Source organism: Diabrotica undecimpunctata, chromosome 2, assembly GCF_040954645.1.
Source record: "Diabrotica undecimpunctata isolate CICGRU chromosome 2, icDiaUnde3, whole genome shotgun sequence".
In the NCBI taxonomy this organism is placed as follows: domain Eukaryota; kingdom Metazoa; phylum Arthropoda; class Insecta; order Coleoptera; family Chrysomelidae; genus Diabrotica; species Diabrotica undecimpunctata.
In genome coordinates, this window is record NC_092804.1 from 32141506 (window position 1) to 32169215 (window position 27710).

General features: G+C 31.6%; 1 protein-coding gene across 2 annotated transcripts in view; it reads right to left on the reverse strand.

Annotated features, from left to right (window-relative positions):
• Nucleotides 1–6182, reverse strand: part of chp (leucine rich repeat containing G protein-coupled receptor chaoptin) — a 47893-nt gene extending 41711 nt beyond the window's left edge. For both annotated transcript variants that reach the window (XM_072522565.1, XM_072522564.1), the window contains exons 1-3: nucleotides 5955–6182; nucleotides 3109–3400; nucleotides 352–522 (exon numbers count right to left, since the gene is read on the reverse strand). In XM_072522565.1, the coding sequence (XP_072378666.1) occupies nucleotides 352–522; nucleotides 3109–3400; nucleotides 5955–5957 (466 nt within the window). In that variant the 5' untranslated portion in view covers nucleotides 5958–6182. The remainder of the gene's footprint in view (nucleotides 1–351; nucleotides 523–3108; nucleotides 3401–5954) is intronic.
• Between the last annotated feature and the right edge of the window lie 21528 nt (nucleotides 6183–27710).

Sequence of the window (27710 nt, forward strand, 5' to 3'; positions counted from 1 at the left end):
ATATAAGGTTCCTTGATAACATCAATCAACACATGAGAAATTGAGAATACGTGCTTGGCGGAGAAAAGCGATGGATAGAGATGACTGGAGAGAAATTATTGAGGAGGCTAGGACCCACGTATAATTGTAAAGCCAGAGTGATGATGATAAAAGTGAAACATAAAAAGATAAAACTGTGTAGAAGGTAATAAATGAAACTGAGATGGAAGGGAAGAACAGGAGAAATTCTTGATAACTAACTATGTAACTTTGTCCAAATATTATTAAGGATGACAAAGAAGCAATTAGGTATAAAAACGTAACACAATTAAAATTATTATTAAAAAAAAAATATTTGTAAATAATATGTACCAGTTAAGTCTAATCTCCTAAGTTTTTGTAAATATCGAATCGCTCTGTTTGGAACAATTGTTAAGGCACAGTGGCTAATTTCTAATTCCCAGAGTGATCTCTCTAAACCAATGAAAGCTTCATCCGTTATCGCAGAAAGAGGATTTTCGCTGATAATTATTTTATATAATCCTAAAACAAATTAAAATTAGAAAAAATATTTAAAGGAAAAAAAGGGGTAGATACTTTTACTACAAAAATTTGATGTCAATTTAATCCAAATTACTTAGATAAATTGTTCCTTTGTTTAGTTCTTACTTTATATTATTTTATCCATGATCGGGTTGGACAACGGAGAATGCAGGAAATCCTAATGTCTTATTCCATGGCCAGCGTCAATTGAGTCAGTTAGTTCTTCTTCTACTTTAACTTTTATGGTGTTGTTTGGTAGATACTTTCGCTCGTTTTGATTATTCCTTAAGGTATTACTCTTACCCACAATAAATATATAAGGTTCTTTAACTAAAACCGTGTTAAATACCTTCCTAAGTTCCAGGAAACATAGATATAGATATAGAGTCAGTACATGATCTTCTTGGCCCAAAATCTTGTTGTTTTTCTACTAGTTTTATAATTTCATTTTGTTTATTGGTTATCACTTTGGTTTTTCTATTTTTTAATTTCCTTAATAATTTCTTTAACACTTTTTCCTCAATATGTATTTCTTCATTTGTCGTCACTACTGGTGCTGGTGATTCATTATCATCACCTTTAGCAAAAAGGGATCAAAAGTAGTCTGCCCATATTTCCTTCTAAATATATTTTGTTTTTGTTAATTCTTTCACCTCCTTTATTAGTACTCTAATTATTCTCCATATCCCTTTTTGTGTTCCGTAGAAGTCGTGGTCCATCTGCTTTGAGAAGCTTTGCCAGTGTATATTGACTAGTACACACTGGCATATAGTAGGTATACTTGAAATTTTATATTGATATTAAATATAGTATACTAAAATATTGATATTAAAAATAGGATTTGACCGACTGTAAAATACCTTTAAGATAAAGTTTTTCTGTAAACTTTTACAATACTTTAATTGTTATTTTGTTATTTGAGGCTGAGACAAATCCAAAAATCAGTCACTCGACACTGATTATTAGACAGATAGAGACCTCAGTGCTATTTGACGGTTCTTGTATTTCTACAGAACACCATACTGGTACGTCACGAGTGAGGGGAGTAGACAGATTGAGACGCCGAACTCGAACTGAACCGTATCCCTCTTGATAATGACTCCCAATTTTTGCCGAAAAGTCGAGTATTAAATTCTAAACGAGGTTCTCTCCGAGAAATGAGTAATTTTCATATATACATACACTGCTTAATTAATAAATTAATAATTTGAGATATGCGGATGACACAGTGTTAATTGCAAGCAATTACGAAGAACTTTAACATCTTATTAATAGGATTACCATAACGTGTGATGAATATAGCCTTAGTCTAAACACCGCAAAGACAAAGGTGATGGTCGTCAGTAAAACGCCAATACAACCGGAAGTGGTAACAGCTTATAGTGAACAAATGGAGAGAACTAACAGTATCACTTACCTTGGTTGTAATCTAAATGAGAACAGGGACATGAGCAAAGAAATTAGAATACGGATAGAGAAGGCCAGAGCTGCATTCTTTAAGATGAAGAAACTGCTATGTGGAAACAATATTACTTTAAGTCTGAAAATTAGATTAGTGAGATGTTATGTGTTCTCTACTGTTTTGTATGGTGTCGAAGGTTGGAGTTTGACGGATACTTCTCAAGAAACTGGAAGCCGTCAAATCTGGGTGTATCGGAGAATCCTATGAATAAGTTGAGTGGATAAAGTTCGTAACGAAGTTGTTTTGCATCGGATGATGGAAATCGTTAAAACAGTTAAAAATCGCAAACTTGAATATTTTGGCCATGTTATGAGCCAGCCAGAGAGATATAATATACTCCATTTAATGATACAAGGCAAGGTAGACGGAAGAAGAAGGCCAGGTCGAAGAAGAACGTCATGGCTTAGATACCTGAAAGATTGGTTTATCTCTTTTCCGATCTGCCCTCAACAAAATTACTATAGCCAATTTGATAGCCAACGCTCGATAATCAAGCTCGGCACATGAAGAAGAAGAATACACTGCTTGATGCTGTGATGGACTGATAAAACCGAAAATGTTTTAAATGTTGGATATTTTTATTAAAAATTAAAAATACCGATCACAAAAAAAGTTTTATACTTCATTTTATGTTTTTTACAAAAAAAATTTATTACTTAACAAAGCAATGACGCCTTAGTGGGTTATAAACCCGTTGATACAACAGAAACTAAATTGGCTATTGTCAAATGAGTAATTTTTATTAAACTATGTACACTGACAGTTTCAAGCCTCTCTTTTTACAGTTTTCCATACGCTAACGTGATTATAAATCACTAATAATAAATATAAAAATAGAAAGTAAATTCACAGAGAAATTTTTGTGTACCGCGATTTAGTAGTTTTATAAAGATACTATAAAGCTCCTGATATTTAATAGGAGTGATATTTTTAGATGCTGTTGCTTTAGAGCAGATATAATAAAAATAAAAATATACGCATAATTTGCCACTTGTCTAATTGAATGATAAAATTTTTTTAAATTGCTACATTACTAAAAATATTTTCAAGTTTATTAATAAATTAGAAATTAATTAAAAATTTCAAATACATATATACTTACAGCAGTTTAATCATAGCCTTACCTGTACTTTGTAGAAAGTAAGGCTCCAAATGTCTCATCTCATTATTTTCCATATGCAACATAAACACTTTAGATGTGTTGACAGTTTCCGGTATTCTTGGCAAATGAACATCTTGGCATCGTACAATTCCCAAGTCCGGCACTGACTTGGAACAACTGCAAAGTGGATTGAAGAAGCAAGGAGGATAGTTAACTAATTCCACTTGTTTGGACTCTATCATTGAAATCCATATCATAATAATTATGCTACCAATTACTACTGCATATCCAAATTTCATAATATGCAGGAGATCCTAAAATGATATAAAACCATAAGGAGAAAATAAAGAAATTAAAGAAATAAAGCTAATAAAGAAAATGCACTTAATCAATTCTAATCTCCCTCCGTGTTATCTCTCCCTGTAGATTTTGATCCTCTGCCTTACAGTTTTTCCAACATTTCTTCTTTACGTGCCATCTCCGCGACGGAGGTTGGCAATCATCATGGCTATTCTGATCTTAGATGCTGCCGCTCTGAATAGTTCGATTAATGTGCATCTATACCAATCTCTCAAGTTACGCAGCCATGAACTTCTTCTCCTTCCTATACTTTTCTTGCACTAGATTTTCCCTTGTATAATTAATTGAAGTATGTTGTATTTTTCATTACGCATAACATGCCCCAAGTATTGCAGCTTTCGTGTCTTAATGGTTTTCAATATTTCCATTCTTTTGTTGACTCTTCTTATGACTTCGTTGCTTGTTACGTACTCGGTTTATGGGATTTCAGGATTTATCTATATACCTACAGTTCAAATGCTTTTAACTTTTTAGTAACCGACGCCTTAAGTGTCCATGCTTCTATCCTGTGTGGCAAAGCCGAAAAAATATTACGGATTCTAATAAGCAAAGTCACAGAAATTAGTAAGAAATATGATCTAGAAGGTAACACCAAAAAAAAAGTAATGATAATTAGCAAAGCAAGAATTGGAGAAGTACAATTGACCATCAATGAGAAAATGGTAGAACAAGTCCATCATATACATATCTGGGGTATTGTATTAAATGAAAACTGTAAAGTAAGAAAATTATTTACTTAAGTACACAAACAATCTAGGCCTTTCTGCTCGTGTCGGAAGAGTTTGTGTGTGGTTCTTTCAAAAATCATGTACAAGCTGTTTTATTAACTTTAAAATTAAAATGAAATGGGCACCATTCCTTAATAGTTTACTCTCGTAAGGAAACGAGCTCAGACAAAGAAATAAAATGAAAACTTTAAAATGAAGCTAACCTTTATTATTTTGTAACGAACAAAAAATTCTTAAAATGTTGTACGAGAATTACTTCATCCAGGACAAAAATTAACAGTCTCTGTTAAGGTATCAAATTATAAATGAGAAGTGCTTACGAAACTGTAATTAAAATCATATTGTAAGAAAACAAACAGTTATTATCTTGGCATTAGATTATGAATGATTACTCATATGAAAATAAAATTATGCTTTATTCCAAATTTCGAAAGTCGTTCACATAAAAAAATATATTTACATATTATGTAGATATTTATGTAATTAAAAGATCAATAATAATTTACTTCACTGTTCAATAATATTTAGTTCATAGATAATCTTCACTGTTCAATAAAAAAATATATAAAATGATTGTGTGGCTTGTAGAAATGATATCATTTTACCAACTAGGTACTCAGGTTGAGATTTCGGAACGTTGAATCTATCGACAGCAGAAACATAATATTCACTATAAAAATATATAGGATTGGCGGCTAAGTTAACGAGATATTCCACAAAAGGCACTTATACCAAACAACGGTAATTCTTTGAATTGTTAAGGTTGTCATGTGTCATGTATCGGCGGCTTACTATACATTCTGGTTTCAGAACACATACCATAAATTCATAGCTAAGATAAGATCGGACCAATAAACATAGTTCTGGCAACTATTAGTAGTCCTGGTAAGGATCTCGTAAAGAGACCATTCAAACAAAATTTCGTCCTGTCTGCTGGGCTTTCAAAGAGAGAAAAGGGAGATGAAATGCCGAGAGGTTACGAACGCTCGGATTTTGTGGCCAAAGTAGGAACTATTAGAACTACAGTTGGATTCTTAACATTAAGTTAGGTGCTTCCGTGCTCTGAGCATAGATATCATGAGTAACATTAGTTTGAATATTTACTAGGAATTATAATAATAAATTTTTAAAACTTTTGAAAAATAATTTGAAACTTTTGAACCAATTACAACACTGGGAAAGATCCCAGAAAATTACATCAAGGATTGCAAACGCCAGAGCACATTTCATCGAAATGTCTAAATGATGGTTAAATTATCAAACATAAGTGTACTGCAAAAACTTATAAAGAAGGGGAAATAATGTACATGGCAAAACGAAGAAAATTGGAATATGTCGGAAACATAATCAGAAAAAATGAAACCAAATAAAAATTATTAAAATTCAAGGAAAAGTTTAGCGTAAGGAAGATGTCGGTAGAACATGTCCCTTATGCTAGATATCCTGGCTAAAGAACTTAAGAACTTGGTTCGCAACATCCACCATGTAACTATTCAAAGCAGCAACAAACAAAATTATCATTGCCAGAATGATTACCAACATTTGATTACGAATAGGCACTAGAAGAAGAAGTTAGTTGTGGAACCAAGCAAAAATTTAAACATTCAAAAATATTATGATTATATATCGTAGACTGATTGCATATTAAAAATATCTATACAATATTGCAAAACAAAATTGCAATGCAAGTCATGTTTTATTATTAAATTTCAATTATTAAATAAAATATTGATATTAGCTAAACAAAAATAGAAATATTTTTATAAAATCGAATACATACCATACTTATTCCCAAACGTTGGCCACATAAACACTCAAAATTCGCAGATATCCAGTCAACAATCAACTCCAACACAGCTATTACAACTGACACAAAGCTTACCAAGTAGGCGATGAAACCTTACGGGACCCTATAAGCCTCAGGTTTCCTTTAATAGGATTAAATTAGCTACGTATCGTATCGGTATCTCTAAGTTCGCAAGCCGGTAGACATATTTTTAAATTTACATCAAAGTAGGTCCCATGGGGATTTTCGAAATATTAGTTATATTGGATTTTTTTCTGTTTTAGACGAAGGTCAACAATTAACATCATTTACAGTGACCTACATTATTGTTGGGTTCGTCTATGAATTTATTAATGACTAATTTTAGTTTTGAATAATCTTAGGTAGTTCGGATGGTCGCGAGGAAGGCGTTAATTAACTACACTCGGCGGATTGTAAATAGTTTCCGCGAGAAATGAAGATTACTTGGTTGATTATATTTCTACGAGGAGGATGCCATAATTAAATACGTATTGATATTACACAAAAATTTGCGTGTACATTGCAATCCAATTACATACGTTGATTAATTAATGTGATGAAGGCCGATATGTACTTTACAATAAAACATAAAAAATCAAGTTATTTGCCAAAACTGTAAGCCTTTAAGTATTTCTTTACATGAAACACCTTGTATTTTACTTTTAAGGTACAATTCGAATGTCTATTTTTAATATAGAACTTGCTGATTTTCTCCCTTTCTCATTGAGTATATACTAAAAATAAATAAGCACTTAGACTATATATGTGAACTATACTTATACAAAGTGACAGAAAAATGAATAATATATATAAATTTATTTTTAATTATTATCACCTATAAAATTACAAGGAAATATAATGATTTTTATCTTACAAAACGTATAATTATAAAATGATGTTAAACAAAATGCAATTGAAAACGAAATAATGAATTTATAATGCAATTTAAAGGTAATATTTATAAACACATGGTAATAACAATTAGCAACAAAAAAATTAATATACTACAGCAAGATGATATGGTGTATTGTACTTTAGCCCAATGGAATGGCAGCACCACCTGCTATCGAAAACGACGTCTTCTACGACATACAGGAACCACAAAAGTTTTGATGATGTTGGAGCAGCCTCCATGCCGACTGAACGGAACGATTCTCTTTGATGACTGGGCAGCCTCCACACCTACTATATGTAACGACTGTCTGTTACTGACTGGTGAAGCAGCTTTCACCTCTCACTAAGAAGCGACTGTCTTGTTTATCCGATAGTTACTGACTGGTACTGACTGACAAAGTAGCTTCCACCCCTCACTAAGACACGGTTGTCTTGTTTGGCCGATGGTTACTCACTAATAAACTGCGGTTAGTTCAAAAGTTGTTTTTTCTAAGTTGACGCTACATGTGGGCGATAATTACCAAAGCAATCGGCAATTTTAACGAAAAACACTCTTTTTCTATGGATCTTTGTTAAAATACATCATACACGGAAAGCCAGCGAATGTGTCCTTCTATTTCCACTTCTCCAGTGTAAGCTACAAAATGTGACACCTATTTTGGTAGACTTAAACAAAAACAACTGTCGTTTTCTGTCTTTTTGAGCTGTACGAAATGTGTAAAAAATTTCAGCAAGAGTTTTGCTAAGGTTTTGATGAATTAAGACACAGAATCTAAATGCTGAATCTATTTTTCAAATATTAGTCAAAGAGAAAAGTCTTGAAAAGTCTTTAATTATCTCCCAATTTACTTTTTGCTGATGATATAGGAAAGATTACGGTCATTCCAAACACGTCCTTTATTCGTAAACCCCGATATCTCATCAGTATTCTTGACTATAAATCAATTTTCAATAAAACGATAACTTACCTAGAGAAAACAACAAAAACCATCACAAACGTAACCGCTCTTTCTCCTGACAAGCAAGCACCTCGAATATACGGTATATCTAAAATTCATATATTATATTCGACTATATCATTGTCAATTGTGCCCCATTTAGCCATTGGCAAAATATTTTTCCAAAACACTACGTTACACTACTATAATCTACATCGAAGATACCTGATCCCTCGGTAAAAATTCTTTTTAGTTATCAAATATTTTTACCAATATACCTATCTCATCTTTAGACATTCTAGTATGTTGCGACATAGTTTCGACAAACATTCCCTTAAACCAATCCCTAAGTATTCTAAAAAGAAAACACACTATCCAACAAAAGCACTTTTCTCTCACTTATATCTAACATTGCACAATATTCAATCTATCCAATCCACTTCTTTTATCTTGCCAAATCAATTCTACAGGTAAGTTAATTTTCCCAAAAGAGACAAAAAGGAATATTTATAACAGCCAATTTACTAAGATGTAAATTGGAGCTGAAAGGTCAGATAATAGAACAAGTGATGGAGTTCAAATATTTAGACATCTGAGGTGGATAGGGCATGTAATGCGGATGGAACAAAATGATTTAACTAGAAAAACGCTCCTTGATAGACCCATTGGTCAGAGAAGAAGCGAAAGACCCAGAGCAAGGTTCCTTGATAACATCGATGAGGACATACGTGACAAATATGGGAATACGTGCTTGGCGGAGAAAGGCGATGGATAGGGACGACTGGAGAGAAATTCTTGAAGAGGGTAGGACCCACGCAGGCTTGTAAAGCCAGAATGATGATTATCTAGCTACGGAAAGCTCGAAACAGAAGTTAAAGATCAAATGAATAGAGCAAACAGAGCAGCAGGTGCCTTGATGAAACGATATGGAGAAATAAAAATATCGAGAAAGAAATGAAAGGCAGAATTTACAAAATAGTTACTAGACCAATAATAACATACGTGGCAGAAACACGACCTGACACAGAGAGGACAAAAAGGATGTTAGTAACAGCAGAGATGGAAATACTCGGAAATATTAATGGTAAAACACTATGGGACAGAGCTAGAAGTACAGATTTATGACGTAAATGCAAGGTAGAGAACATCAAGGACTGGGTAAAAAATAGAAGAGTAGAATGGAAAGATCATATAAGCCAAATGACAACAAATAGAGCAGTAAAGACGGCAAGAGACGGTACCAAAATAGGAAAACGATCAGTAGGAAAACCACGTAAACGATGGAACTACAACTTTCTGGAGGTACATTGAAAAACAGACAGAGTCATGTCTACATAAAAAGAAGAAGAAGAAAAAGTTTGTAATTCTTACCCTAGGCCCTAGGAAAATTACCTACTGATTGTCTTAATAAGAAAAATGACGGCATCCGGTTGCCTTCAACACGGAGACCTTTCCTCAAGGAAAATAAAACGCTAACGTCCACGTCACGTCAACGAATTTTGTCATCATCGATGGTATAAAAAATGTACCTTCCAACTAGATCGGGATTCGAATAAGTCTTAATCTCATTGCACAATTATACCTGTCCATATATAGCTAATAGCCATAACTTCCCCCAAAGCATTTTACAAAATCAAACATCAATAATCGCAAAAAAGAACCGCTTTAAAATTTCATGCCCACTCTTCTCTATTATTCCTATCTCCTCAGCACGACTACAAAATATTCTATCACCAGTAATATAGTGCTATGTAAGCTATAACGCCTATACTACCATTCATTACATATTTTATACCTTCTGAATTTTGCTGTACCTACTAATTTTGTTTTTAGTTGCTAATTTATTATTATCCAATACGGTATTCCACTGCCCATATTCCAAAGAAATAAAAATAAACAATTCATACCTTTTAAGCGATGAAAATTTCAATTAACTGTTGTAATTTTCGATTTTATCATAATAATAAAATAGATTTGTGTATAGAGCGCCAATTTTCATAGACAATAAGAGGTAACTATTTTTAAAAACGAACTCCTAAAAGCAGATGTATTCTGTAACTTTTTAAAATCACTTACAGGTATTGACTAACAGAGGGCGCAACTGGCTTAAGAGTAACATTTTATTAAAAGTATATGAATTTTTTGTTATTTCTTGATATACACAGTTCATTTTTTTAATTTGTAGTAAAGGTATTATTTAAAAAAAAATGTTAGATAAATGAAGAAGTAAGTTTGTACATGCTTTAAAGAAAAAATTAAAAAATGCATAATATTAGCTATATTCATTTTATTTTAGTGGAAGCTACTTATAATATGATATGGATAAAATTATACTGTATGATGAATTAAATTCATTCATATTCTTTTGCTACGTTGTTTTAGTTTCTAATATTTATGTCCAGTAACTAAATTCCAATAATAACCATTATGGGTGAAATGAGAGTCGGGTGAGTCTCATTGGCCCAATAACTCCCATTAGATCCCAGAGACAGCTGTCAGCATCCTTAGATAAAATAGTACCTATTTATTCATTAAAAATGCCAAAAAAACTGAAAAATTTTAAAATTAAAATGGAATTTCCCAGTGGTTGAATGAATACTACAGTTTTAAAAAAATTATTATGAAGTAAAATCTTCTTGAGTAAAATGGTAAAAGATTTATTAAAAAAATTTAAATGTTATCCAAAATGGATTTATAAATTTTCAGAATTTATATAAAAAGGATTTACAAATGGTATATATTTATTAAAAAAATTTAAAAGTTACAGAACGTTTTCAGTCCCTTCAGACCATCATCAGTGAAAAACGTCTCTAGTATTTGGAACTAGTCACATAATGAAATCAAATGATCCTTACATTACATAATTAAAATATTGATAATTATTATGACACTTGGTCAATGATAAAGGATTGGGGAAGTGCTCGTATATTGGATACATTTTTTTTTTTCAACCACTACCTTTTACAAAAAAATAATTGTAATTTTGTTTTGTTAATAGTAATTTGCTGGTATAACTATTAATCATGTACTGGTAGGATTAAAATGATTCCACAAGATATCTTTAGGCGATAATAAAATGTTAATAAAAAAATCCAAATTAGACAGTTACACAGTTAGCACAAAATAGGTGCCTAATATTGGATAGGGTATCCGATATTAGGGAAACGCATATTTGTTATTTTAGTGATTACAAAATATATCTTTTATTTCAGTAAACGTTATTTATTAACCTGAAAGTTACAAAAATAATTAATACAAGGTAAATACTGACTATCCATCCGTACAAAATTCGCAAATAAAATTATTATTGCCTTTAGCTCAACCTAAGCTTCATGACACCATCTGTAGCATTTACAGCAGCGTATCCATTGTTGCCCAGCTTTGTGGAAAGATAAAAATTCAAAGCACTAGATACATTTCACATCCTCTTCTTATTGATCCACGTCATCTTCAGAATCAACAAATGGTATTTCTTGCTCAGACTCTGATGAATCCGAAGAAACGACTTCGGTTTTTACTTTAAATTAATGCCAGCGTTTATGTTTTCTTTAATTTTTTTAATTATCTGCATGCATTATAGCCAAAGTTTACCACTTTCTTAACCCCACTTGCAGTTTTAGAAGATTGTAGTTTTTCAACAGCTTTTTTATAAGGCGATGCAATAATTACAGCAGGTGCACCAGAGTTATTCGTCTAATTCCTGATATACCAGGTAAAAGAGGCAAATAATTTAGGTCAGTTGATTTAACAAAGTTGTTTATTTTACCAACCGTGGCAGTTATTTCACCAGGTTGTACAGAAACGTCTCGTAGAATCATAATCTTTTTGGTTTTCCAATACTATTTGGAGATTTATTTTCGTTATTAATATTGTCACCAACAAGGGAAGTTTTCAACTTATCATGAATTTCAAAATATTGGTCACGAAACAAATCTCGATCAAATGGCATAGCCACATTTTCGAAAACCTTGTAAAGAAATTTCCATTGATGTTGTACTTAAAGACGCTTTCCCAAACAAACTTGCAATCTGCTACGGGAAAATTGCTATTCCAGAAGTACAATAATAATAATTAGCAATAATATGTCTTTAAAGGTCTCATAAAGGCTAAATTTAAAGGTTGAGTGAGGAAGTAGGCATATAACAATGATTTTATTTTCTCGAGCCTTACTAATAACATCCAAGTTTCTTGTGTGCAAATACTGTCCACCTAAAATTAAAATGACAGGATCTTTCGCAGATAGCTTGGTATAGGAAATAATATGATCACCCAGGATTGAATAAACCCAAAAAGATGACATCTTCCAATTGATCCAGGAGGTGATCCATCCATGAGCTCTGCTTTAAACTTTTTTTTCGTGAAGATTATCGTTGAGAAAATGTAATGCCTATTTGCATTTACACATAGTACAACTAAGCGAACCTCTTTCCGAAGTTGTTGGTGCTTTAATCTGCTTTTTTCCTTTTAAGCCCATAACTTTAGTATTCTTCTGTTGAACTGCTGTTATCCCGGACACGTCAACATTATAAACGCTAATTACTCTTTAATAATTTTCGTCCTAGAATATCCTTATTTCTTAAAATTTTATTTAGTCAATTCTAGCTGCAGATGCACTTTGTGGAGTTCTAAAAGCAATATTTTTGTTACGATTTAAAAAATTCCTTGGCCATTTTCTCCTTGCAGTAACCTTCGCTTTAGCAAATTGATGTGGAAAATTGTTGGCCAAAGTTAACTAAAAGGCTAAACATCAAATATCTGTCGACGTTGAACCATAAAACCTCCTTTTAAATTCCAAGAACCAAATTTACAACCAACTCCTCTTTATAATCTAACCTAATCTTTCGGAAAGCACTGGCTTACGATCTAGAGTTGATTTTTCGAGGTATCCCAGTGAATTTTCTTTCTTACAATAATATTCTAATGTAGATTTCGGTAGATCGTATGCTTTCGATGCTTTTAAGTATCCCATCTCCTTATTCAGTATAGCAGAAATTGCAAAGGTCATGTTTGCTTTCTTTCATTGCTTTCTTTTTTTAGAGAACATTCTGTAACAAAAACGTTCTTCAGTATATAAACATAAACACGTTCCTTATATTAGGTATCCAATATTGGGAATACTTCTATGTCCAATATTAGACACATTTCAATATTGTGGGTTAGAATTTTTTCAAGGATAAACAGATAAAGATTTCATTACTAAAACTACATAAATATGTCGACTTTAACATGCATTACACTACAGATTAAGAACATTTAAAGTTCTTACCTTTTTTTAATATTTTCAGCACTATGGGTAAACACAAAAAAATTAGGGATGTGCAGTTTAATAAATGTGCAAGTATGGTAAGATGGTTGATATTTAGATTCTACAATGACTTCTATATTAAGTTTGGAAACATATTCTAGTCTTCCGTAAATAGAGGGCACCTGTTATTCAATTTGATTTTGAAATATTTAGCTATCGAATATTAGGCGCTATCCTAATACTAGGCTACCTTAGTCTACATTTTTAAGGAAACGTATAAATACCCAGCTCCAAAAAGGACTTGATCCAATGAGTGGTAACAACCGTCTAATGAAAACAGGTAGTACAACTTACTGGTCACACAAGTAACTGTAGAAGTCGGTATTTATTATTACACATAATGTGGCCAAAGTAAGCCAATTTTCTGTTCTTTACGGTAGCAGTGCCTTGTCTGTTCTTAGACTCTGGAGAATAGGTATTTTCTATACTTATATTTATATATATTGTTTATTTTGACTTTAATCTTAGTTTATTGAGCCAATAAAAAAGAATTATAACTTATTTGTTATTAAAAGTAAAAGAATCCTTATATCACCTGTGTTCGATGGATTCAAAAGATTTTCTAGTTGTCTTTTATCGGGAGAGAAGAAAGGATAAGAATACAAATATATTATATTACAAATATTTACGTTTCTTTATTTTATATGAACGAATAAAACAATTATTAAATTCTGTCGTTATCTTATCAATCAGCATACAAGAAAATAAATCAAATTTTTATAATAATAAGATTATAAAGCTACATACATTTATATTACGTGAAAACCAATTTTACTTAAAATTTTCTTTACTTGAAACAAGAAACAACAAAACTTTAAACTTTTGATTAGCCTAACAAAACCTCAGTTCTTAAATTTGAATGCTAATGACCATTATGTCAAACCGATCCTTCACAGATATAAAATTCAATTGTACAAACACTTACAGCTTATTTTCTTCTTGAGTTGTATGTTGGAACATACCCAGAAGAGTCCAGTCTCCTCAACGATGTGATCTCTCCTCTTTGGCACCTCGGCTCCTTCTTAACGTCTCTGCAAACCTCCTGCAGACTACACAAAAAATACCTGATTCACTTCTCCAAACTCAGCTACCTATTTATGACACCAGGACCTCCTTTTGTCAACTTGATGCCGTAAGAATACTTTCACATATACTTTATAAAATGCCCACGGTAGATACAAGGACCTCTTTTAATCTACTTGTTATCTCCTTCTGCAAACTATTCACTTCTTTTCGTTACGCCGGTATCCAAACTCACGAACCACACCCTATCTTGAGGCAAACGACTGTTTCCTTTCGATGACCAAAATATAACTAACTTCTCCGGTCTCATGATCGGCTCACAAATTCCCATTTAAAAACGACCGTCCAATCAAAAGCTCAAATTGTGTTTACCATGATTTTTGAAAAGCCTAATTTCGGTTTCAGAGAAAAACTAAATAGCTTACTTTAAAATTGGTTTTGTCAATACACAATTTATACATATTTCAAAAGATTAGAATATGGTCATTTAATACTCGACTATACAAACAATGAAAAGATTAACTAAGACAGGTAAAATGTCTTCTGTAAAATTCTAAACAAAGGTTTTTTTGATAATTTTGTTTGAAACGGAAAAAGGTCGCCAAACAAATTTCTATTCTTATCTACACTAAATCTTATCTTAAATTAATATATACATTTTTGTTTATAATGATATCTTGAAATTTTATTTCGATGGATTTTTTTATTTATTTTTCTTTGGTTGGGAAAGAAGAAACATAACAATATATATATATATATATATATATATATATATATATATATATATATATATATATATATATATATATTATATATATATAAATTATATATATATATATATATTATATATATATATATATATATATATATATATATATATATATATATATATATATATATATATATCCTTATGACTGTCCTTATATTCCATGAAAAATTTAAATACGATATTCAGACTTTCAAACTAAACTTTGGGTCCTAATCATCCGGTAATACAAGTGGTACATACAAGATTTTATTTTTCACTTCACCTAATATCCTACTACTAAGGATTTCCACAGTTTTCACTGTCTTCCTTCACTCAACCGTTTTCTCCAATTTTCCCTGTCATCCCTGTCTCCAATCTCGCAGGGTTCTTTTCTCCATAGCCTCGTCGATTTCATCTCTGAATGACCTTCGGGGTCTTCCACTCTTTCTTCTTCCAATCGGGCTCCATTCTGTGATTTTGTTTATCCAGCGTCCTCTGTCCGCTCTTCTGACGTGGCCGTACCAGGATAGCCGTACCTAATATAAAAACTTAAATTGAGACGTTTTTACTTTTTACTTTACTGCATCTATAAAATATATATGCATATTTTGTATTTACCACTAGTGTTACCAGATCTCGTACCAGAAGCCCTCTGGATGAATTATGTTGCTCTCTGGGCGTTATCATCTTAATAACACTCTTGATGCATAAATACCTATTAAACCATTGTTTTTAATTGATAATGAGGCACACATGACTGGCGGGCGCTCACTGTTACAATGAAGAGAATTAAAACCAGCAAAAATTGGTGCCCTATATCTTATTGCTCTCTCTTATACACCGTGAAAATCCAGAAATACATTACAAAAAACAAAACTGCAAAAAAAATGTATTAAAAAACCTCATCCAACATTTAAAAATAAAAATAGAGTATGGGCACGTGAAGAAAAATAAAAGCAAATCTGTTTGCTTCATACTCAGATAATTCATTCCACAAGCATGAAACGAAAAATAATCATTAAGCCAAAAACGATGATGATGAGAGTACTTAACACGATATGAAGAATACTGGTCAAAGAATAATAAAGTCTACTAACGCTAAAGAAGACACCAAAGTAATCAAAAACAATATCAATCCCAAAAAGACTACGGGATTTGACGCATTAACAGGAGAAACACTACAACAATTACCTAGAAAGGCCATCGTAAAACTCACAAACCTACCAATTATCTTTGCTACCAATGTTTTCCAAATTATTAAAGAAGATATTGTTAATCAAAATACAACCTATACTACACAAAGAAATTATTCCTTTCCATTAATTTGAATATCGTAATAAACACTCCGCAGTAGATCAAATACATCGTTTAATAAATACTATAGAGATATCTCTAGAAGTGAATAAAATATGCTCAGCTATTTTCCTAGACATAGCTAAAGCATTCGATAAAGTGTGGCACAGAAGCTTATTTCTAAAGCTCAAAATTTATCCACTATGTCCATCTAATCCAGTCCTATTAAGAAGACAAAACTTTTAGAGTTAAACAGGAAAGCGAATATTTAGACCTACAGCTAATTAGGAATACCACAGAATAGTGTTCTGGGAAACCTACTCTCTTTATTATCAACCTTGTAGCATGAATTTTTTTCTTCAACTATCGAATATTTAAATATATAAAATTTATTTAATATGCCCTGGCTGCTACGTAACAATAATCTGAAGTTTTGTTTACCCAGGTGTATATGCGAGACATCTAAAGAATTGCCAATTGCCATATTTTAGTTTTCTTTTAAATAAAATTACCTTTTAATAATTCAGAAAAGTTTGGTATTTCATTTCGACATAAAAATGACAGTCAGTATATTCTTTTTTGTCATTTGTTAGATTCTGTTTTGTAAGAAGGTTTAACTCAATATAAGGTGTGTTGATGAATTTGGATATTTTTATTTGTAATAACTGTTTGTGTGAAATAAAAATAAATATGTAATGTTTCGCTTTAAACTATGAGTTTAAAATTATTTCTTTTAAAAAGATATTCATCCTTGAAATTTTTTGGGAAAGAAAAACCTTCCTTCAAAGTACCAAGATGATTCTTTTAAACGGCGTCCTATTAAAAATAGTTTAGAAATCTTCTTGTAAATGTTTTTGTAGTTAGTCCTTCGAGTCCTCTCCAAATAAAGGAATCTTTATCCACCCAGCTCTCCAACTAAAACACAAGTAGCCGTTCGCAAACGTTTCAATTTATTTTCTTACCCTATCTCCAAATCCAGTGATTGTTCAGTCCCCCTTTTCAAACCCCAATAACCAAATTATAAATTGTTACAACCTGTGACATACCTTGTACATTGACCTGTGCAATATTAACCGTCTGTGAAATATTCGGAGAAACAACTAGACACCTCCAAATTGCAGGGAAAAAATAAGCTCTTGAAATAAAAATGGCGCATAAAAATTCATGAAGGGAAATCTGCTTATATCGATTTCACTTACCAAAAAATAAATAATCACCCAGTTAAATCAAACAATAAAATCTTCCCTTAAAAAAAACAGTTACATACTTAGGGCTACATTTGGATATCGAATTAAAGTGGTAGGAACACATCAAAAAATAAACCAAAGAAACTAAAACTGAAATACAAAAAGTTATATTAGTTATTAGGTAAAAGATCACAATTATTAATCAAGAAGAAGGTGTAAGTTTACCATTAAATGCTTAAACTATCAGTATGCTCTACAGATATGGGGTTGTACTAGTAAGATTAACTGTGCCTGCATTCATAAGTCCAAAACCGAATACTAAGGAACATAGTCAACACTCCATGGGATATCCGCAACCTACATCGGGAACTACGTATAGTGACAATTAAAGAAGAAATAAATAAGATTGCCAAGGATGAGGAAAACTGACTCCATAACAATACAGCTTATATAATAGTGATAAATATATGAGTGTCAAAAAGACAGTTAAGATTTGATTTCACGTACAGTGCCTCTGTATATTCGCTTATACGTATTTCATCCCAAACGGAATCATCAGAGCGACTATTTACAGATGCTTTGAACGTGAAAACAATCTTTACTGTCGAAAAGGAAGCAACAATAAAATGGCTACAGTATGGACGCTATAGCGATATCTGATAATAAATCACGAAAATAGAAATCCAAAGGTTTCTATTGACGAAACCAAAACCCAGATTTTTGCTTTAATCTGTACCTTTTAAGAATTGTAAGGCAACACAGACGTTGCTAAAGATGAACAGAGAGAAATGGGGAATCTAAAATTGCATTCCACAACATATCTCCTAAATTAAACAAAAATCCTTGGCGAATTGGTTTCTAGTACTTTTGTTTCGATATACTTTTTATAAGTACAAGAAACCAATTCGCCAAGGATTTTGGCTAGTTAAGGAGATATGTTGTGAAATGCAATTTTAGATTCCCCATTTTTCTCTTTACGTCTTTAGCAACGTCTGTTTTGCCTTGCATTTCTTAGAAGGCACAGATTAAAGCAAAAATCTGGATTTTGGTTTCGTCAGTAAATGTCAGTTTAAATTCGGGCAGTGAACCTAGCCACAATAGTGAAGTGTGCATCAATCATTATTAGATTCTAAGATGAACCTTTTGGAAAACCTAGAACAGTCAAATAGCAGATAAGGTTAAATATGAAATGCTGATTAATCATAGGGTTAGGAGCATTGTTCCCTAAATAAATGAAAAATAGATGTGGTAAGTACTCGATTTGTCATGGTCAAAACTGTTCCTTTTATTTTTTTTTTCCAAGTACGTTGAGTACTTGAGTTAGCATTACAAACAGTCTTTCTCTGCTCCCGAAGAAACGAAGACAGCAAAATCTGGAGACTTACGTACGGGTCGTCCAAAAAAAACACAGCATAAACCCGGAACATCATTAAATAATGTTGACTTGTGCTGCGGCAGCTTTGTCTTGATTCTTAAAGAGTTTATTAACAAGTAAAAATATGATTAAAGAGTAATATTATATCTTATATATTGTAATGTGCCTTCTCATTTCTCTATTGACTATATTACATTTTTATAAAATTTGTCTTATATATCGGCTTTATAATATTTTTGTCCATTTTTAATGACTGCAACATTCAGTATAATAGCAACGTTAAACATTTAATAAAAACATATATATAAAACTAATCAAATTTGTATAGGAATTTACATTTATAATAACAGCCTTATTTTTCATTTTCCTATTGCCCTACCTTTTTGTGATGTCCATGTTAAGTCCCTTAAAAGCCAAATAACTTAATTCGTAATTCCGATTTTCTCAGGAGATATAACCTTAAGATTAGTAAACTTTCCGTTTCCTAACCGCACTGCTAAAATCCCCTAAGATTTTTTCCTGATTGCGAGTTTGTTCACTTCAAGCTAGTTCTTCGAAAACATGGTTGCCATGTTTATGCTAAAATATTTCCGTCAAATAGTCAAAATGGGTCCGTGTTTAGGTATAAAAGTTTTATACATACGTTTTCAAGTTTAGAAATGATCTCTAATAATTGTATTAAGAACTCTTAACATCATCATTGATTATAATCCTGCATGTGCACAAGACACCCAGTGTAAATATTGATTTAATTTTTATTCTCATCATCTACAGAGTAGTTGGTAATACTTAAGTATTTTTTAATGCTACTGAAGTAGTGTTGATTGCAATAATAATTGCTTCTTTAATATGAAACAGCCAGCAAATTACGCTTTAAGCACAACTCATTTTCTCCTATTAAAAAGCTTAAGAGTTGTTCCGTTGTACCGTTCATTAAAAAGACATGCTAAAAAAGTCAACAAACGTCCCAGCTGGCATTTCTAGAGAAAGGTATCAAGATGCACGGTTCACAGTTCGCGTTGTGGACATAGCACAAGAATATAGTCGAGATACTTAAAAGAACAGGACCTCTTATATCCTAAACAGCTGTTTTTATGCCTTAAAATCAGATTGCTTTAGTAGTTTATAGAGTCTACTTCCATAGTTCTCATGATTATTTTTAATAAAAATGTTCCAAATGGGGTGCAAAATGAAACAATAATCATGAGTAATTAATATATTTACATATTTTACTCTTAGTTTTCATGTATTTATTGTGTATTGTACCTCTAAGTTATCTCGATATAATGGATATTTTATTTGCGTGATAAGTTGTTTCTTTGTTCATTGCCAAGTAAGTAAAACTCATCACTTTTTGTGTTATGTGTTTGTAAACTATTAGTTTGTGACTAAAAGATTATTGAATGGAGCTTACTTTTATCTCCGTCCTACTAGGTACAACGGTATAAATTTATAAGAAATCTCAGCTATTTTTCAACAAATTTTCCAAGTAATCAATCATGACTATCATGAGATTCCTTAAATCTATTAAAATGTTGGTGGAATTGCAACAAGGTAAAAATGGGTTGAGGTTGAAATATGCGCAGTGCAGTAGTGCGCCTCTGCACCGCGCGAACTACTGCGGTGGTGAATTCGGCGCCGTGAGGGCAGACATTGGGTGCTGCAGCATTGCCAAATTTCTAAATATTCTCTGGGTATAAAGGGGTGTGTATTTATATAAAAATATAATTTTATTCTGAAGATTTAGCAAACGTAGATATTTTTGAATATGATTTCTAGATTTTGATCAAAAATAAAATATTATACTTTTCATAATTTTTCTAAAACACTATTTTCTGATAGAGCTTTTATTTTTGATTAAATGTATTTAATACGATTTTTGATCGAATCCGTTTTCAAATTAAAAGTTTTAAATACTATTTCGGCCTGGAGACCGTAACATGAAATAAAGTGGTTGAAATTAAATAGTTAATTTCCAATATTTATTATTGCCAAGAGTAAAATCTCCTAAAGAAAATAGTCTCATCTGGATACAGTTCTGTAGGTTATTTTTAAAATAAATAAAGTACAATCTTGTATAATACTAATTAAATACAGATGAAAAAGCACTGAATAAAGACCAATAGAAGAAACTAACCTCAAAGGTAAAATGAACCAATACTATAGATTTCAGACTAAAAAACATAGTTTTATTATATTCATTAACGAAGTATCCCCGTTGGGAATATAATCAACGCCTGGGTCTGCTTGGTCGTTTAAAAATCCTATAGGTGGATTATTTGTCTTTGTCCTTTATAGTTTGCTGTGGTTTTTTTATTGTTGTTGCGATTTTTCCTTTCCTGACTATCTTCATTCATTGCTTTTAAGTCTTCTACTTCGACTAAAGATCTTTTTTGGGGTCAAATATCATATAGTCTCGTTTTATATATACTCATATAAAACTCGTATAAAATCAAATACAATCCTTTAAACATTGCAACTAGTTATTTATTCGTAAAGATTTCCTAACGCTGTAACGTTAACGCCCTTATTGCTTACCAACAGCTAGCTATCTGTCTGCTCGCACTCCCAACAACCGACCACTACCATTAATTCACGCATCCGTAGTATTGATCTGGCAAGAACTTCTAGCCCGGTCTCTGAGAAGTGATCAAAGCCCACCGCCATTTTCTGTTCCTAGGATCGAGTGTTGATCGATAGCTTTTGTACCGCACTTTACTTTGGCCGAGTAGTGATCGGCCGCGCAACGGTCTTCGGGTATTAACTAAAAATATTTCTTCATCCTACTTATCCGAATGCCTCTAGCATTTATTTAGCGTCCAACACAGCAGTCGATTGGTTTTACTTAAGGGGATTTGTCTTTTTATTTTAGGTATTGTAAAGAAGTAAATTTTATTTTGTTTTGTCTGGTATCTAATGGAGATCTTCTTCTTGATGTGCCCATCCGTTACGAATGTTGGCGATCATCACGGCAATCTTTATCATATCTGCAGCAGTGCGAAAAAGCTGCACAGATGTTGTATTAAACCAGATTCTGAGGTTCTTTAACCAAGATGTTCTTCTTTTTCCTGGACCTCATTTTCCAAATATTTTTCCTTGCAGGATGGCTTGAAGGAGAGCATATCTGGATTCATTTCGCATAATAATATGTCCGAAGAATTGTAACTTTCGAGATTTGATAGTGGTCAGTACCTCTCGATTCTTATTTATTCTTCTGAGGACCTCCTCATTTGTGACTAGGTCAGTGTACGGGATCTTAAGTATTCTCCGATATAGCCAGCTTCTAGTTTTCTGCATATATCTTCGTTCAAGGTCCACGATTCAACACCACAAAAAAGGACGTCGACTAGTTGTAGTGCGTCACTCTTTCTACAGGGAATCGGTTGACGTAGAGTTGACCTTCTGTTATCCGTTTCTTGCTAATTATCATAAGCTTTGTCTTCTTAACATTTATATTGAGTCCGCAAATACTATGGTGTCATTTGCATATCTGATGTTGTTTAGCCGGTAATCATTTAGTAGAATACCTTTTTAGTTTTGTGCAAAGCATCGATAAATATTCTTTCAAAGTACAGATTGAAGATTAGAGGAGACAAAATACAGCCTTGCCTAACTCCACGCTTGATTTTCACATAGTCAGTGTGTTCACCTTCAACTCTGAGATTTGCTGTCTGATTCCAGTAAAGATTTCTAATTATTTTTAGATCTTGGTTGTTAATTTCTACTTCTTTTAGTATTTGCTGGCACTTGGCAAGCTGTACTCGATCAAACGATTTCTCGTAATCAACCAGACATCAACTGCGACGTATACATCGCAGTTCACGTCTCTGCATCTCTGGAATAAGACTTGTATTGAAAACAAAGCCTCTCTAGTATCAACAGCATTTTTGAACCCGAACTGGTTGGGGAAAATTTGACTTTCACACAGCTTGTAGATTCTCTTGATAAATCTAATAGATATATATATATATATATATATATATATATATATATATATATATATATATATATATATATACCCGGTATTTGGGCGGCACACGCCCTTCCGGTAGGGATCTATGGAGGAGTATCACCAAGCCGCAAGCCCTTATCTCTTGCCGTACTGCTCCACCATAGGCCGACAGGTACCAGCATATTCTAGACTAAGCCGCAGATTTATTTCGAATTTTAAACTGCTGCGTTAGTCTTTTTGTTTTCTGTAAGAAGAAAATACAACCATAAGAAAACAAATTGCCGAAGAAATGTGCTATAAATCGAAGATGCCAGGTTACAGCCGTAAACATTAAAAGAACTCATGACAAAATTCTGTTCTCGTTGCGGCAACGATGAAGTTTACATGAGAGATCGGTGTATAAGCCGCCAAAGAAACAAAAAACAGATTGGAGAAATAATGGGTCCTAGTCTATGGGGCAAGGTTCGATTTATACGTTCTTTCTCTATACGTTTTTGGCCAAAACAAATCTTTAATTTTTTTCGTGTTTTAACTCTTATTGCTGCAGGTCACTGTTTACTGCAAGTATAAATGGTTGACTCCGATAGTAACAAATTTTAGAAAAATTCTGCGTTATTTAATATCGACATGTTATTGGAACATTTGTTATTGGAACATTTTAATATAACAGGTTTAAAAATTTATGGAAACGTTACTTTGACATAATTATTTAAGATTATAACTAAATATTTTACTAGTAAATTTAAAGTAAAGTTATGATTGTTTACTTACCATCAATATATATGTATGGCAATGTATAGCAATACACAGCCAAACCAAACCCAAAATATAATTGGATCTGGTTAATGTTATCTAATGTGTCTAGTAATAATTGATAAAATGGTTCAGTTAAGAACTAGATAGTGTGTTGTTATATTATATACTATAACTTAACTCTATTCTATTCTATTCTATTTTCATTTTCTTCTAAGATTTGGAATCCGATATGCATCGCGACGAAGTTCAGCAATGAGATATTATTTAATGTAGTTGGTGATAGTGATTGGCATTAGGACATTTTTAAATTTAATTTTAAATTTAAAAATTGATTTTAATAATTTTTATTTTAGAATTTTTTAAAATCGTAAAACACAAAATAATATATGTAACTTTTATTACAAATAATTCAGAACAATTTTATAATATTTCTGTATGCAATATTATCGATTGCAAGAAAGATTTATAATCTACAATTTTTCAATGCAATTGTAATTTGTAATCAATAATTTTTCAAAATTTTGAATACCTTAGAGTTTTATAATATTCATTTAGTGGACAATATGATATTTTGCTTATATTAATTGTTAATAATAATATTGATTTTCTACCTCAACGTATACTTCTTAACACTACTTAACACTACTCGATAATTATTTAGACTTGTGACAGGCATGCGCCTCCACCATTTTGTAAAAATGTAGGAAGAAGACAAAATATCGACAACTCCTACGTAGAATAACGTAAGTGCATTCGGTCAACTTTACAGTACAGCTGTTTAAAGGTTCGCTCATTGTTTATTAATGATTGTTCAGTTCAGTGAGGGAACAACCAATATATTCGAAAATTTGCATATTAATTAAGAAATAGGTGGGTAATAATCCTGTGTAGTACTTGAATTAATATTATTTCTTGTTTTCGAGAAAAATCACTTACGATATTTTACGTTGACCAACATAAAAAGTAAATTATAGTATGTAACACTTACTATGAACTACGTTGGACACAATACAAAACTATTTTTCGTATGTCATAGATACTATATTCTTCTTTGTAAAAAATGGTAAATAACTGTTGTAAGTAGTTGATAATACATTCCACTCCGTTAAAATTTTAAATAATAATATCGTAAGTTTATTAACCTCATTGCAATAAAAATATTCAGGGGTATTTTCAGGAAAGTAGGCAATGAAAAAGAGTGAAATTATTATTGGTAGAATCACACTACCTACCTACTACCTACTATTATATTGATATAATTATCGTTACTTGTCATACAATTTCAAAAAGTAGTACCTTATTTTAATTATTTTAAGGTACTGTAGTCCAAGTAAATCGTGCAGTAACTTTTAATAACTCTTATTCTAAGATTTATCAACATAACGGTTATTTTAATAAAACTTAAAAACCTTCTAGTAACAAAAAAAAATAAAAATAGAATATAACTCACTATCACCCTCATTTTGATTGTATCCAACTTCTAAAAAGCAATGACGAATAGATAACTTTAAAGTGGATGCAGCATACAAATACATGGCTATGCGATCGCGGTTTTGGACCACACAATTATGCGCTCAAAATCTAAATTCTTTTGTGCCTAGGTCCTTGTGCCTATGTTCTGAAATAAATTTCATCTAACACGTAGAAACCTCATTAGCATCCTTTTGCCCTGCCCTTCATTTTACATGAAGCAAGTACCTCCTTTACCCACGACGTTAAAAACAGTGAAGTTCAATATTGATAGTTTACGTTTATAATAAAAAGAATAAAAAATGTATTTTCTGAAAATTGAATGTAGCTGTTAATATTTGTTCCTTAGAAGTTTGAGCTTAGTTTTTATTAAAGCACTTTCTTTCACGCGTGATATTTTTACTATGCAGATGTGATTCATAGATCTGTGTTTCAAGTAATGTTAGTTTAGATTTGTTTTTTTTTTAAATGTGACATCTATCACATTGGTTCTTTTTGGGAACGAAAAAACTCAATTTTAAATGTTCGTTAAGAATATCACGATATTAATATAACGATGGCAGAGGAAATCCTGAAAAATGAAATTAGTTAAATGTAAAGATTTTTTGACACGTATAATGTTGTAACTTAAATAACTAAACTTTGATATATTGAAACTTTAATTATTGCAGACGTTAATTTATATGTTTAGAAGTATGAAAATGAAAAAAAGTGAAAAACCGAAATTTGTTGGTTACGATACTTTCCGTAGGAGGTGTCGATATATTTAAAATCTTTGATGATGGAACAGGCATCTTTGTATGTCAATATATACTTAAATATTACCTATATGTAAGTAACGACCATATTCGTTACTTAGTAGATAAGTTATGTATTATATAATGGACGAAAACCAAAAACAAAAATATAAAAACCAATAATAATAATTGTATACAGAACGTTAAGCTTTCGATACTTCTAAGGATTTTACTATATATTTCATATTTTGTTAATGAGTCGTATAGTCGTTTCCTTTGATGATTTAAGAGTTCATATTTATATGGTTCTTAACCAATACATTATTTATTTAGTACCATTTTATGAATATACAGTTTCTCCCTTAAATATTAATAAGGTGTCCCTTAAACATATAATCTCGTTTTTATCTTCTAGTGATACTTTTGTTTTATGCTTTACTTTAAAAAAAATTCTTACACAGTCCCGTGTTTGTCATGTGTGATTAATATTTATTAACTTTGTTTATCTTGTGGGGGTACGCCTACTGCTTTGCACTTTTTTTAATGGTTTTATATGTTGCTTTAGAAATATTTTAAATAAATTAACAGATCTAGCATCTAGCATTTATCGTTTGAAATGAGCTGTACATTTTCTTCTGACTTTCATGGTTACCTTGTTATTGTTTTCGAGTCATTCAAAAGTTTGTATTAGTTTTTACGTATCTGCTTTATAAGTTGTTTCTTATTATGCTTAAATTTTTGTATAGTAGTTTAGTTAAGTAGTAAAATATCCGCCTTCTCGAGGTACATTTTTCACTTTTGAAGGTTATTTTTTCAATGCATTACTCTAATATAATACATGTAATCTATGATTTTTATTTAGTGTAAATAAAACTCTACTTAGTCTATTTCAATTATTTTCTTTATATCTTGTTCTAACTTTTTTAAGATTTTCTAAGTAGTCTGCTCGTAGATAATATTATACTATTTTCTTAATTTTGTTTTCTTTCTTATACAGTAAGAAGGAGGATGACGCTATAAGTGGCAACACCAGATGTTACCACAAACGAAAAAGTTTATATAAACAAAAAATTGTATTTAAAAAAATCCTCTATAAAAGTTATATTATAGACGACTCAATATTAAGAGTCCAAGATGATACATAGTTTACAAAGATGAATATGAATATGGTGCTCGTAACTGAGAAAACCGTGAGAGATCAAGTGCAAAATGCTAATAGACATAGGATGTCTTAATAAAGCTATGTGGCGAAACCAACATTTTAACACTGAGATGAAGTTATGCATTGATAAAGGTAGTGTAAGACAAATATTTACGCATTCATCAGAGACAAGACTCAACACAGCGACAATAGAAAGGCTATTAAAAACGACGGAGATGAGAGTACTGAGAAAATTTTTAGAAAATATGCTAAGAGATCGAAAGAGGAGTAAAGACATTAGAGGAAAATGATACGTACAGTGCATAAATGAGTTATGCATTACTTAACGTCAGGAAGAAAAAGAAAAAGGAGATATCAATGTTCAGAATACACAGAGGTAGTGATCGTAGTTGCTTTGAAAAATATTTTACAAGGAAAATTTCTCATTTTATTACAAACAATTTCCAGTTATTTTGGTCCTTTGTTTAATATTTTTTGTTATTATTGGTGCGTGTTTTCGTAGTTTTTAAATATTTATAGCTTTCTCCTTTTTTATTTGCACATCTTTGAGTGATACGTTTTGAAATATATTTTTAACCTTACCAAAAATACTTAAAGATATGTCTTATTCACAATCTTACTCAAGACAAGGCAAGATTATTTCAAAGATCTATTAATAAAGCAACGAACAAAGTTTGGAAAGGAAAGCCCGCAAAACCTATGAGGAATAGGGTCGTTTATAAGAATATAAACGTAAATACCGGTATAAATTTTTAAATATAACAAACTATCTAGACAACAAGATATATACTTTTTCTTCTTCTTTTTATCTAGACATGACTGTCTGTTTTTCAGTGTGCCTTCAGTAAGTTGGCGTTTCATCGTTTTCGTGTTCTTTCTACTGATCGTC